Here is a 15,064-nt window from a genome sequence, read left to right on the forward strand (position 1 = left end):
CTGTGCTGAAGACCTCGTTTATGCAGAGGTGCGGTGTGCTCTGCCACGCGGCCATGTCTGGCCAGCCTATCCATTTGACGAACCTAATGGGTTTTGATCGGATTAACTGCGGGCCGAGCTGGCTATTCCTGAAGCGCCCGGCTGCAGCTAGTTCGCATTATCTGCAGTGCAGCTTATCACCACAGCAGACACCCCACGTGCCGGGCTTGGCCGTGCTTGAGACGCTCGCTGTATGGACTGAGTACCGGACCGGCGCGTCTGTCTCCCGGGCGCGGGATACCGCCCGGGAGACAGATGCGCTGGCCGGCGGCGGGGCGGGCGCCGGCCGTGGCCGGGCGCCGGCCCGTCTGCCATGACCTTGGCGTGACTCAGGGCTGAGAGGGCGGCGCGCCGGCCGGCCTGCACGCTTCCGGTCCGGCGGCCGCCGAGCCCGGCGAACCTGTGACGTCACTGTCGCGGTGGCGCCGCACGCCCACCGGGGGCGGCAGTGACGGAGCGCAGCACGCACCTGCGCCGACTCTGCCCTGCCTGGCGCTGCCCGGCTCCCAGCCTTTAGAAACGATACCGGCGCCGGTGCCAGCTGGCGAGGCGTCAGACAGGGGAGGGGAAATACGAGTCTGCGGGCTCGACGGGGAGCGACAATTGGCCAATATTGGGTAAAATGTAACAATTGTGTCAGTTCGACGTTCGCGAAGCCAGCTATCACGTATTAAGCTTACCGAGCGACAGTTGAAAAAAAATCTCTGTTTTGTTGGGGTGTTGGCTACTTTAATATCTTGTGATTTTGCTTTTTCCAGGCTGTATTCTCATGAAGAAGATCAAGTTTCAGACCAAGCTGGAGCACGAATACATCCACAATTTTAAGCTTCTACAAGCATCATTCAAGAAAATGGGTGTAGATAAGGTAATGTTATGTGCCATTGTAATTTGTGTCGTTTTGAGTGTCATAATGTTGATGAGCGTTGTATTGTACACGTCATAATATTCTTCGCCGCATCCCAAGCGACTCAGTGTCGCAATACGCGGACATGTGGCGGAATGTTTGGCCCCCGAGTAACCCCCGTATCGAAGTCATCCCTTACGTTTATTACTTTTTCTTCTTCCATGCAGAGCACGTTCCATGCTGGTGTGCTCATGTCCGTATTTAAGCCACGGCTGGCATGCTTCTGTGTGTTTTATGCGTGTGTTTCTGTTCCTTGTTCCGTATTAGTACTTCTTCATTTTCCAGTCTGTAAACCTCCGCGTTGTACGTCCAGATTAGTGCGAAGCACACTAAATGTGTTTCCTATCCTGAGGGCCCGCCACATGATACCACCAGGTGTCTGGAGGCTCGCCCGGTCTCCCTAGAGCCATCTGGACGCTGTATCTGGCGGGCCCCAGACATATGGATGATGCACCCCTTCCCCTCTCCCGCTCTCCTCCGGTGCGCCCGGACGCGGTACACGCGACCTCTGAGCCGCCTGGAGGCTCACCGGCTGCCTGTTTCAGATTATCCCCGTCGACAAGCTGGTCAAGGGCAAGTTCCAGGACAACTTCGAGTTCCTGCAGTGGTTCAAGCGGTTCTTCGACGCCAACTACGACGGCTCGCCGTACGACGCGCTGGAGATGCGCGGCGGCGGGCCGTTGGGCGGCGCCGCGGCCGGCAGGCTCGGGCCCGCCAAGCGCATCCAAATGGCGCGCCCGGCGCCGCGGGCCGCGCCCCGGCCAGGTACGGGGCGCCGCGCGGCCGACTGAGACGCGCCGGCCGGTCGCGCACTGCGGGCGGGCGGGGGGGGGGGGGGGTACGTTAAGCGCAGCCCTCCTCCCGTGTCGGGGGAGAGGGGGGGGGGGTGAGTCACCCTAACCTTGACTTGAGGTAGCGCCGCCAGTGGTTGTGACTGAAAGGTTGTTGTTATCGATTCCTGGTCGGAATCCTGCTCCGTTTTGTGCGGTGAAAGACTGCTGTGAGAAACTCAAGAGTCTCCTGTGGTGTGCTGGCTGCGTCATGCATATATGTCTGTCGGTTTATCAGACACTCAATTCTGTGCAAATGTCACTTCTTCTTGTACAGCCACCTGGTGGCGTACCTCAAGTAGGGCCGTCGACACAGCGTTGGGTATTGACAGTGACTGTTGGACAGTGGGTTTGTCGTCCATCATGTGTTGGTCCCGCGCCTTAGTCCGACCGACCCCCCACTGCCCGCTCAGCCACCGTGTGTTGGTCCCGTGCCTTAGTCCGACCTACCCTCCGCTGCCCGCTCAGCCGGGTTCTATCGTGTGTTGGTCCCGCGCCTTAGTCTCCAACCGAACCCCACTGCCCGCTCAGCCAGGCCCGTGTGTTGGTCCCGCGCCTTAGTCCGAAACCCTCCGCTGCCCGCTCAGCCATCGTGTGTTGGTCCCGCGCCTCAGTCTCCAACCGAACCCCACTGCCCGCTCAGCCATCGTGTGTTGGTCCCGCGCCTTAGTCCGACCGACCCTCCGCTGCCCGCTCAGCCATCGTGTGTTGGTGCCGTGTCTTAGTATCCAACCGACCCCACGGCCTGCTCAGCCATCGTGTGTTGGTGCCGTGTCTTAGTCTCCAACCGACCCCACTGCCTTCTCAGCCGGGCCCCTGTGTTGGTGCCGTGCCTAAGTCTCCGACTGACCCTCTACTGCCCGCTCAGCCACCATGTCTTGGTCCCGTGTCTTAGTCTCCAACCGACCCCACTGCCTTCTCAGCCGGGCCCCTGTGTTGGTGCCGTGCCTCAGTCTCCGACGGACCCCCACTGTCCGCTCAGCCTGGTCCTGGCATCTCCTGCCTGCTTCCTCTCGCCTGCCCGCACCGTCCACCCTTTGGCCCGTCTCACCTCGTTAGATCCGTAATCCGGCAATGTGTCTTCCGTTTTAGGCTCAGCTTGTCTGTGGGACTCCGGTATAGTTTCCTGTCTTGTATCCCAGCATGGGCGTGTTCCACGGATCCTCGGTCTTCGTCCTCTGAAAACCATGGCCTACCTTTATGTCTCGGGCCTGTGGCCCAGTTCTCTGCCCGGATCGTGGCCTGATTTCCTCTCTTGGGTCCCCCGCCAAATTATCAACCTCGGTTCTCCCCACGAAGCTGTTAGCTTCGGTTCTCCCCTGTCATGTTTCTCTCCCTGTCTAGGTTCTCTGTCACAGCCCCCCGCCCGTGCTCTCGTACCGTTCAAGTCTTCGTTCGGCACCTTTAATAACGTTGAAGTTTTTCCTCGGTGGCCACGTTCTCGTATGATCATGCTGTTTGCTTGCTGCAGCTGCGAATCGTGCGGCGCCGGCGGCGAGGCCAGCGCCCCGGGCGGCCGCCGCCGGAAGACCAGCTGCCGTCGACAACCGACAGGCGGAGGTAGTGTTGCAATGCAGAACCTGGACTGCAGCGTTTGGCAGACATATTGATCACTCCCAGCTTATCGCACTTTCTGGCATCCAGGTCGCTAATCAATAGCCAACGATAAAAACGTACGAAGTGAGGCTTGCATGTCGGAAATTTAGTGAGACCGTGTAATTTAATTGAGTTTACCATTTTTATCACATAGTTCACAGATTTATCACCTATAATGCAGTGGAATCATATAATTTGTCGAAGTTCTCCACTTTCATCCTGGGTTTCACGTAATTTCACTGGGTTTTTCAGATTTTGCATCGTATGCAAAATCTGAAAACCGTTAACCGCCCGGTTTTAATTTCTGCGTATCTGTCTGTGATTCTGTGCGGTACCATGCGTTCACGTTGGTCCGTTGCTGTTGCGGGTGATGGGTCGGCATGTCCGGTTAAGTACGCATCCAGCTGCCGGGCTTGGCTGTGAACCTGAGTTCCGTCTCTTCGCATAGGATAATGCTCGTTGGTTTAAGAGTACAGTTTGTGTACCTTGCCTCAAGTCTCAATTGGAGAATGTCAGGACCGCAGTTGATGTGGGCGATGCACAATCTTTGGCCCATCCGTTCTGAACTTAAGCGCTGCATTGACCTGAGATGACCTGACCTTAGGTGGACGACTTGACACTGCAAATGCAGGACATGCGACTGAACGTCGAGGGCCTGGAGAAGGAGCGCGACTTCTACTTCGGCAAGTTGCGCGACATTGAGGTCATCTGTCAGGAGGATGAGGGCGACAACAAGATGATCCAGAGAATCCTGGACATCCTCTACGCCACCGAGGTGAGCGCCCGGCCGGCCGGCTGACTTCCATGGCGCTCAGTGCGGGACGGGGGCCGCGGGGGCCGGGTCTGACCTGCCCGGGTGCTGGCCGCGGCTGCCAGGCGGGCCGCCGGTCGACTCGGCATCGCGCTGCTCGCCTGTGCTCTCTTGCCGGGCCGGCGTAAAAGGGCGAGGGAAGGCGACTGGCTCCGTCCCTGAGGCAACATTTGTGAGCTAGCGTAGCTGGTGTTGCGTCAAACAGAAACCAAATAAGAGTCCGTACGGCCCAGCGGCGCCGGCGCGGCCGCCGGACCTTGTGACTGGTTTACTGCGCACGGCTGACGGCATATTGTGGTCTGATTCCCGCGGTCGGGTATGGTGTGAGCGCGCCCCGCGCAACAGCACCCCTCCGATCGTGCGATCGCCTCTGTGTGCGCGGTCCCGAGGTGCCCAGTTGGGTATATACAATCACTGCCAAATTTGTCATTGCATAATCATCAATCAAAGCTGCCCGAAATTCTAGAGAAGCCAGTATGTGCCAGTGGCTGTTTGGTGACCCTGTCTGGCTGCGGTGGTCCATACCGTGGCTGTGCACGTCCCCGGAGACCCGGAGCCATGCTGCTGACACTCTAAAGCCTCTCGGCCTCGGCCCCGGCCTCGGTCCGGTTTTAGACGGCGGCGCGTGCCGTATGGTGTTAGGCTGTGACCCTGGAGCGGCCGGCGACGCCCTTTCCCGGCCCCGAAAGCGTGCTGTCAGGTGACCCCGCGGTAGCCCGCGGCCCGTGACCCGGTAGCGGCCGGCGAAATCCTCCCCCGGCCCCGACAGCGTGCTGTCAGGTGACCCCGCGGTATCCCACGGCCCGTGACCCGGTAGCGGCCGGCGAAATCCTCCCCCGGCCCCGACAGCGCGCTGTCAGGTGAGCCGTGGAAGCCCGCGGTTCGGGGTGGTGGAGGACGCCGTACACCATGCAGATAAGTTGGCCATATCACGCGACAATGCGACACGGGTTGGAGGTCAGCAGACGGTGTGGTCACTATCGTGTCTGAACGGATCAGGAAGGGTTCGAGCGGCGAGATATCCGCCGGCGCCAGGCGAGAGGCAGGCTGAGTCAGGCTGGTGACGGGCACCCAGACAGCCAGCACTGCGGCCTTTGTCTTTTATCATTTAACTACGTTTGGAAAATTCCAGATGTCTCCCCTTCGATCTTTTTTTTTGCTGGGACCTTGTAAACAAGCCGTCAATAGCAAGCTACGCTTCAACTGTGACCCTTCCTAACCCCAATGACTAGGTAACGTGTCATTGCGGGCCCCCAGTTCCCCTGCCGCAGTTTGCTTGACCACAATGACTGTACCGTGACTATGTTCGATATGGAACCTTGACGCTCCAACCCTAGTCGTTTTATTCTGTGACAGTGGTGCTTCACGGTAGCTCTGTACCGTGACCTTGCTTGATCCTTGTGAATCGATAATCCTGCTTGACCCGAGCGACTGTCCCCTCTGCCCTGTGAGTCCTCCGACCCCGCATCTTGACTCCACCTGATCGGCCTCCTCGTCGCCAGGATGGGTTCGCCGTGCCGGACGAGGAGGACGGTGTGCCGCCGCCGCCCGAAGAGGATGAGTACTAGACGGTCGCGGGTGGCGGCCGGCCGCGCGCGCGCTGGTATTCCATTAGCCTAAGGGCGCGGCGCGGCGCGGCCGGCGGGGCGTGGGGGGGGGGGGGCGTGGCCAGACCCGCCCCGATGGACGGGCGGGCGCGTGCGACGCGTGCCGCCCCTGGTGGTGGGCGGGCGCGACGCTGGCTTATCGTTCGATTGATCTGCCGTTAACCCTCACCGTCGGGCTGTGAGGCGGCGGGGCGCGGGGACGGCCGGCGGCGCCGCGGCGGCCCTCTGGTGACGCCGCGGGGGCGCCGCGGTCTGGTGGGTCCGCGCGCTGGCGTCGCCCGCCGTCCGCCGCCCGCCGTCGCGGGCTCGCCTCTCGACTCTGTTTTGCCAGTGGTGAAAATAAAAACGCCTTGTTTGTCGTGCGTGTGGGCCAGTGCGATGCTCGGCGATCGCGGCGGCCGCGGACGGCGCCGGCCTCGGCAGGGCCGGGCTCGCGGTAAGCGGCCGCTCTGCGCTGCAGGCGCTGGCGTGCGGCCTGGGGAGCGGTGGCACCATGCAACAGGGAGACCCGAGATCCCGCTAAAGCCCTCTACCTGACTCAGCCCGTGGGACGCGTCCCACCACATGCCCACGGCTGGAGCCGCGGAGTCCGTCCAGTGTTTCCCGTCAGTTCAGCGCGATCGTCGTCATACGCTGCTGAATAACCGTGAGGGGATCTCAATTGCTGGCGCTCCTCGATCTAACGAGTTGACGGTGTCTTTGGCTCCCCTGGCCCGCGCTGCGGGTCAGGCGGGCGCTTCATGTTGGCGAGCCTGTTAAGGTGGGGAGGGGTTCGCAAGGTTCGCAAGGCCAGCCGTTGGGCCGTGGGTACGCCGGAGGCTTGGCTCTGGCGAGAGAGCCCCCCTGTTGTCAAGCGGAGCCTGGCAGGGTGGTGGAGGTCGGGGAGTGAGGGGGGGGGGGGGCGGGCTTGCATGACCAACCGTTGGGTCGTGTGTACGCCGGGGTGGGGGTGCGTACGCCGAGTCGCTGTGGCGGGGGAGCCCACTCGCTGCCACGCGGAGGACCCCGTCATCGGAAGCCGCGCTGCCGAACGCCGGGTTTGCGGCCCTGCGCCGGGGCCCGGCCGCCTCCGGTGCCGCCAGCCCCGTCCGCTCCGGTCGGGTGTCTGTCGGGCCGTGTCTGACACCCGAGCCCGTGTCGAGGCCGCGGCGGAATCTGAGTTGGTGCTGGCGCTGGGGTCCGACGCTGCAGCGTGGGCAGTGTCGCGCGGCCGGTATACCGCGGTCACAGAGGCGGTGTGGTGTGGCTGTCGCCCGGGGTACGCTGGGCCGGACTCGAGTCAGCTTGGCAATTAATGAGCTGGCCCGGACAAGTGACGAGGTACCTCGGTGTGGTAGGGTACTCCACTGATTGGATGACTCGATGCGCAAGCCGCGGGCAGGTCGGGGCGGCGGTCGTTTATTGAAACAACAGACAGAACTTCGTATCGTATTGCTTCGCACGTTAACTCTTGTGTTGTACATCAGCATATGGCATTTTGGCTTACGCCAATATTCATAAGCGCAAATCTTGGTAAAAGCATCCTTCATCCGAGCTTCGGAACACAAAACTTCATATTCCCCAGAGATGTCACTTTTGGGCCTGCTGGCGCGTAACGCGGTGGCTTTAAAAGCCCGCAGGGCATTGCTGCCTTGCGGATATTTGCTGTTTTGCGTTGCACTTTTGCGGATATTTCCTGTTTTGTTTTGCTGCTTCGCGGCTATATCGCAAATATTGACAGGTATTCTACAAGTTAAATTCTCCCACATATATTTATCCAGCAGCTTTTGGTAACAGCACCTGATAGGAGAATAGTTGATGTACTTGCGCACAGCTTATCAAATAAGTTTCACTATGAAATTTTACAATCATGCGAGACATGCAATGTCACAAAAAGATAATCTATGACATGTTGTAGATGCGAGAGAGGCTTCCTTAGCTTGATAACTATCAGTCGTACAGCTGAGTACAACGACAATTACATGGCAGTTGCAATACTTTTTGAGAAAGTTTTTTGGGGGGAAATCGCAACACGAGAGCAGCAACCATTCTGAAATAATCCCACACGCGTGGTAGATTCTGACATGGGCGTCGTTTCATACTCAGTTAAGCTCAGTTATCGGATTTCTTTGTTTCCGCGCTGCCTTTTCCGTGCTCACAATTAATTGCAGGTGTTTGTGGGTTTGTAAGAATTATCATATTTCGTGGTTCGTATGCAGAAAATGTTATCACACGGCAAGCAAAGTTTGCGTTTGACAGGTTTGCCCCCGCAGCCGCGCAGACAACGTTGGCCAGCGCAGTTCACAGCCTGTTAGTTTGTTGGACGTAAGACCGGCGGCGTGACCGCAGACATAAATGATGAGTCATTACCGAAAAACACTGTAACCTGCCATGTGGACGTGTGATTGAGCGAGTGAGTCAGATTCCCAACATGTAAAATTTCTCCAGAAATGTCACCATCTCTTGTTTCACATCGCTGCGTATGGCGGTGATGCATCGTGTGGAAAATTTCCGCATGACTATACGACTATGTAGATTTTAGTTCAGTGACAACATGAATATTCCAGCTGTGCATGGACTGCGTCCGTATCTACATCCGGTCTTGCTGACTGCCAGGGACGTCACTTCATGTACTTCATGAACACTTCATGGTTCCGGGGCTTCCCTCTCTCCGATAGTGACTAGTTTCTCTTATTAAACTAGCTAACAGTTAACAAAGACTAGTTGATCTGACTAGACTACTCTTCCTTATTGGTGCACTAAGTACCTAGACACATCACTTTTATTAGTGTGTTCGTTGCTGGACCAAATGGTATCCTGTGCGTACCTTATGTTTCTGTAATGCACCCTCCATATGCAAGATAATTCTGTTGTCCGATTCTGTTGTCTTAACTCCTTCACATGTTGGGTCAGTCTGCAATGGTTTGACAGATTTTGCACGCGATAACACCTGGATTGGGATAAACAACAGTTGAACACGATGTCCTGCAGCTCATGAACGTGCAAGGTGGCCCAGTTACAGTTTGGCCAAAGTTCCTCTTACCAGCGACAAACGTATTCATCGCACACTCGTGACTGGTATGGTATGCAGCTGCAAACTGAATGGTAAAACACGATCAGCGACAGTGGTAGTCACCAGTGGTCCTACATCCGTCAAATCATAACAACAGAACGTGCACCGGGCGTCCTCTGACGGTCCAGGATGCGCAACAGCTGATCCTGCTGGAGGTAGATCGTCCGGCGTTGTGTCCCATCTTGATGCGCCATCTTGATGATCCCCATCAAGTCTGAAGGTGACCGGAGCTTTTGAGGGTTGTCTAGCTTGTCCACGCATCTTTTCCCGGAACCCCTGATGCGGAAAGGCGGCTGTCTGATACGCAGGCCAGTAGCCAGGCGGGTCCGCTGGGTGCCCGTGCATTGCCCGGGGATTTGCCCCTCCCCTCTCCTCTCCGGCTTCGTTCAAGACAAATACGATGCGAAGAAATGCCTTGCAAAGAATCGTGTATTTGCTGGAATCCAGCGTACGTAGAAACGCGATACGAAGGAATGCAGGCGCGGGGGCACGTGGTAAGAAAAAGCGATACGAGAAATGGGTATGCAAACAGATGTGATCAAAGCAATGTAGCGTCCCAAATTCATTAACGAGCCATGGATGCGGGCGGCTTGAGTTGCCGTAAGAAGAAGCACAAATTGTCGGCCACTGCTCGCTGGTATTTTCTTTGGTCTAAACAAGTAGCAAAACGAATAAACACTGTGCGTCTGCAGATTCATCCGGCGTCCGCCCGATCTGGCATGCGCACTAGATTCTCCCTCACTTACAGCGCTGACATGTTGGACGCTCGGACCCCTGGCGCGTTTGTCAAGTTATATGCCGTCATTCACGGCAGAACTCTCGACAGGTGCATGCACCAAGACAGTTGTGCCTTAAAACATTGATGACAGACATGTGCAGCTGCATGACCTATAGCAGTCGATGCGCCCTACCCCCCCCCCCCCCCCCCCCCGATAGACATGTGCATATGATGGTATACCTGCTGTATGCACAGCATGGTATGCGTACAGGAGGTATACCATCACAGGTAGATGCTGACCACGTAGGTATGGTCAACACCTACCTGTTCTGTGCAGCGACGCTAAACGCGCCGCGGCCCTCAGCGGTCCCCAACATTTGTCCCCCATCAACAGGAATCGTTCTAGTTGTGTTCGTGCTGCCCACTTTCTGGCACGTCCAGGCATTTGGCAGCCTTCAGACGGTGGACTTCACAGCAGCCAATAACGTTGCGAGGAGGGTGGGTGTGTGACCCGCACTGCTTCATGCCATTGGCAGCCGAGCTACATTTATCCTTGGAATGTCAAGTTGTTTATTCGGACACACCCCCGAGACGGGTACTGGCCGTAAGGCGTCACGGAACGCGCGCATGGCCCACACTGCGCACGAGGGGGCACATGGTTTTAAACGTCTCTGATGGTAATGGATGCGAAATATGTTCAGGAGTGTATGCGGGCAGTTGCAATGATGTTTGAATTGCCGGGCCATAAATATCTGGAGAGGAAATTTTCAAGTAAGCCTATGTGAAAATCTGGCAGGAGGTAGCTTTTCATTGTTGCACGATCGCCGTTTCGTTCGCTTAGCAGCACAACTCTAAGTATCGTGGCATCGGCATCAATCCTTACTCTGCGGATTGGTGTTGTGATTTCAGTATGTTCATAGGAGATTCACAATTGATTTCAGTACATTCAGTGGCAGTGACTTGCTCCCCAATGGGAAATAGTTTGTTTTGCTAATTCACTTCATATACGATGACAAACTTTTTCTATAGACAATAACGCGAATTTGCATCGCTGCCCAACTTCTCGCAGGATATTTGGTTTGTGGCGCGTGAACCCGTGCAGTGTGGGGTTTAAATAAGAATGCGCAAAAATGCATTTTCTTCCTCGATGTGTCTTCAGAGCATAACCTTAACAGCGTGACCGATGAAGATAACATTTTAGCAGATGCGAGCTTGCATAATGCAAGTAAGGCATTCGTCGATAATAAAACGTCTGATTACTTATCACAGAGGACGAAAAAGCGCAGCTGCTACGGTTCACAACCGGCGAAATCATGCGGATTGTCAGTCGGATTGATGGATAACATGTTGTCTGAGTGTCTGAGTGAATTGTCAACGAGTCTTGATTGATGGATAACGAAATGTCCACGGTCAATATGAGCAGACCAAAACGATGCGCGTTTTAACTGTTAATTCTGCATGAGTGTGCCTAATGACTAATTTGACACACCCAACCCCTCCAGTATGATAATCCGAACGAAACGTCTTTCGTAACATCTGCCGCTCGAACTTTTTGTGCAAGATTTAATCTGAAATGGAGTGTTACACAGTTGTATGAAGGTTTTAACTTAAATAACCATCTTACAGATATTTCGGTGCAATTCACAGCCCTGTCTATTTTAGGACCTGGACCTCTAGTTGTCCGTGAAAATGTGCAGACTATTTCGGAGACTATTACAAGGTCACTCAGGCATCCATGACGTCATAAGGACGTCATTTAAATTATGTCACTCCGCTAGCCAAACGGTGATCAATGCCAGTAAAAATATGATCGTCAACTTGTTTTAATCTAATATTCATTAGTAGGATTTCCAGATATAACGGCCGTCAGTTGACTCTCAATCCATGTTGCGCAATGTACGATGACGCAATTAAATAATAAGACATTGAGGAGCATACTTATTAGACAGTGAAATTATGTGTCTATAGCAGTACTTTCTCAAGGACACCAATATTTAAACGTGTGCTTCTTTTATCACGTGTGAAGTTTGCTGCGATGTCTTCAAGCGTGGAACATTCCCTGTGAAGGGAGTATCCCACCAGTTCGTACTTTTTAGCATATTGTTACATGAGACGCGCACTATTTTATAAGTAATACCAGTTTTCTCGAAATCCTTCTGAATAGCTCAGAATTTGGATTTGAAGTAGCCGACTCCGCGGGAGAAATCTCATTTGGCTCACTGCTGACCATTATGGAAGTAATGCATTTCATTTGCCTTGCTTTTTCCAACACGTATGTTCTGTTATGTTTGCAAAGCGCTATGGTGTCAAAATGTGTAATAAATGCTACGAAAGCTTGAAATACTGTTTATATAAAAAGGTAGGCGAGCGTGCAGCAAAAATTCCGTGAATTCATCGAAACATACTATGGCTTTGTCATTATACTACGGCTTTGATCACATTATTTTTTACATTACATTTTTACGTTCATCTTACGTTTCTTACGTTTACCGCAGTTGCTCTTTTCGAGGCGCACTTTGGCTTTGGGAAAGGGAGTGTCCGATGATCCATGTCGCACACTGGTTCAAACTTCACCCAACCAACTTCTAGGCAGCAGGCCCTTGCCCGCTAGGCCAATCACAAACGTTCTTTTATTCGCACCAGTAGAGGTGCGCACGGTCGCTGTCATGACGACGGTGCTCGCGACTGCAGGAAAGAAGGGCAGTGGTATTGCAAAGCGTTAACAGCGTAATTTTGACTAAAAAAGATTCAAAATTGATATCCCTATGATGCCTTGACGGTGCTCCAGTGGCACTAACCAGTGTTATTTTTAGACGTAGCTAGTCCTAACGTTTCACTAGAGAGTTTTTGAAATGTGCCCCAAGGGAAGGACACGCTCTTTCTGCCCAGCTTGAAATGTCGAGAACTGTCAATGCAACCAACAACGTTGGTCAACCAGTACCTCCCGGTACTTTTGAATGTTGATAACTCAGCATGAAACCTGTGAAGTAACAATACAATAAACACGTTTGTACGCTGGTAAACATGAGCACGTTCCACGTGTTGTCAGGTGTACAAGAATTGTAAGGTCAAAATTACAATTGACTACGTGCAGCCTTTTTCAAAGGCATATTACGGACTTCACCTTCGCCGAAATGTCGAATCTGTATCAGCCCGTTAGTACCTTTTACACCCCTTGCTATAACCATATATCAAAGGCAAGTAGTTGAGATCTATGAACATTCAACAACTTGAGCAGATTACACGCTTATCTCAGACGTGGTGTGGACGACAAGGAAGGCATGAAACGTAGGTAAACTATGGAATATGCATCCTTTTGTGGACCGTGTCCGAATTCGAATTTCTCTTTATCAGCCCACTAGAAAGAGAGAGAGAGAGAGAGAGAGAGAGAGAGAGAGAGAGAGAGAGAGAGAGAGAGAGAGATATATATATATATATATATATATATATATATATATATATATATATATGTATATATATGCATGTATATGTGTTGAAAACAACGAAAAAAGAAAAGGTGCACGATAATAAGCATTGCCTTGTTTTGTCACAAGCCTCAAACAGCGTTCGACCTTTTTTAAGTCGGCTCAGGACTGGCTTACAGGTCTTAAGATCCGATTCGCTCACGGCTCAAAGCTGTTCCATTTTTTTATTCGACCCAGTTCAGACTCATTGCTTGGATTGAGGCAACTGTTTCGTGACTCAGACACCTTTCGAATTAAAAATCCGATTCAATTCCTTGTATTAATATATTATATATATATATATATATATATTATATATATCATATATATATATATACATATATATACATGTGTGTGTGTGTGTGTGTGTGTGTGTGTGTGTGTGTGTGTGTGTGTGTGTGTGTGTGTGTGTGTGTGTGTGTGTGTGTGTGTGTGTGTGTGTGTGTGTGTGTGTGTGTGTGAGCAGCAAACACAAGGTTGTTGCTCCCGAAGTTAGGTTCGCCAAATCGTAGCTAGGAGTTATATATATATATATATATATATATATATATATGTAGATATATATATAGATATATAGATATATATAGATGGCCTAGTACTTACGAGCAAGCGTAAAGTTTGAGCCTACCAAATGCAGCGCAGTAAACAATGCCTCTCCTGTGACCTGTTAGCAACCAGCTCACTGAAGTCTCAGCTGTAGAGCTAGTATGTTCTACCTGGCACTTACGACCCAAAACCATTAGTTACATAGGATGCAATGTGGACTAGACTGTACTAACTCCGACAGTTGGCAGTCACAGTCACACAGACAGCACCTGTCAGGTGCCAGCCAAGTGCATTCACATGTAGGTAATCATGTTCCCAGCTATCCAGTTCTAGCCATGCCGTTGGCGATGACGTGTCACCAATTTAACGTCGGATTGCAGTTCTTGCAACAGTGATAAGCAAGCTTAAGTTACAAGCATAATATGAGCTAACCTACGTACCGGAACTTATTGGGTATTATGAATTATAATTGCATTTCTCAAAAACAATTCCAGCAAAACTCCACCTTACTCGGCTTACGTATTCCAATCAGCGGGGAACTGAACTGGAACTCTAAACAACTGAACTAGAGATAGGCTTACGTAGGCGCTCACTGTGGTTTTCGCCAATACATAACACATCACGCCAAGCCCCTCTATAACAGTGATGGCGTATCCGGTGGGGGGGGGGGGGGGCAGCGAGGGCAAAATGCCCCCCATCTTAAGAGGTGGGGGCAAAAGTATCTTCTTGCCTCCCCCTAAATTTCAGATGTCCCAAAGCGGCCCTTGGGTATGACTTAGTGCTTGTTTACTGTGTTACCAAAGCAAGCGTAGAGGGTCCATGTCTGATCCGTAAATGGCCCATCTTAGGCTGTGAATGGCCCATTTAAGACTGGAAAACACGCAGGCTACTTCCAGACAAGATAGGGGGCCCTTTTCTGGCCTGGAAAGGGTTCATCGTAAGCTCAAAAAGGACCCGTTCCGAGTCGGGAAAGGGTCCCACCGTAGACTCAGAGAGGGACCCTTCCGCATCCAGAAGTGTCCATCACAAATTCAGAAACGGCCTGTCTGAAGTCAGGCAGGGACCTAGCATAGACCGAGAAACGAAGGACTTAAGACCCGGAAAAGGCCAATCTCACATTACTTTTTGTACTATCTCAAAGTAAAAGTGATACAACAGTCAGAGGGTCTCTTGCATCGATCAGGGACACCCTGAGTCGATATGGGTCTTATGTCAGGCACCACCAGTGCCGCACAGTCTGCCAGTCTGCTCCATATCGGTATGGGCCTGAGGACCCACTTCCCAATCAGCTACAGAGCTAAGGTCAGTGATTTACACTGGTCAGTGCCTCTGTATCTGTTGAGGGACGACCGCGCCTAATGCAGAGTCCTGTGCTCACAAAGGCTTCGAGGCGACCAACGACAATACTCGATGAGGCCCGGAGAGGGGCCCGGGCGGCCCAACGGAACAGACTATCAAACGTCCGGTTGGAGGGCACAAGGCCTTGAAGGATTGACT

General features: G+C 53.1%; 1 protein-coding gene across 1 annotated transcript; it reads left to right on the plus strand.

Moving 5' to 3' along the window:
- Window positions 1-797: 797 nt before the first annotated feature.
- Window positions 798-5,829, plus strand: LOC119106437 (microtubule-associated protein RP/EB family member 1; the record flags this gene model as incomplete). Its single annotated transcript, XM_037230082.1, is given in 5 exon segments — window positions 798-904; window positions 1,489-1,708; window positions 3,245-3,333; window positions 3,974-4,144; window positions 5,683-5,829. Coding segments are annotated over 5 exon segments (653 nt in total), but the record flags the coding sequence as incomplete, so codon positions are not given.
- Window positions 5,830-15,064: the final 9,235 nt, after the last annotated feature.

The sequence above is a fragment of the Pollicipes pollicipes genome, unplaced genomic scaffold (genome assembly GCF_011947565.3).
Source record: "Pollicipes pollicipes isolate AB1234 unplaced genomic scaffold, Ppol_2.1 Scaffold_6138;HRSCAF=7277_pilon_pilon_pilon, whole genome shotgun sequence".
NCBI classification, from domain to species: domain Eukaryota; kingdom Metazoa; phylum Arthropoda; class Thecostraca; order Pollicipedomorpha; family Pollicipedidae; genus Pollicipes; species Pollicipes pollicipes.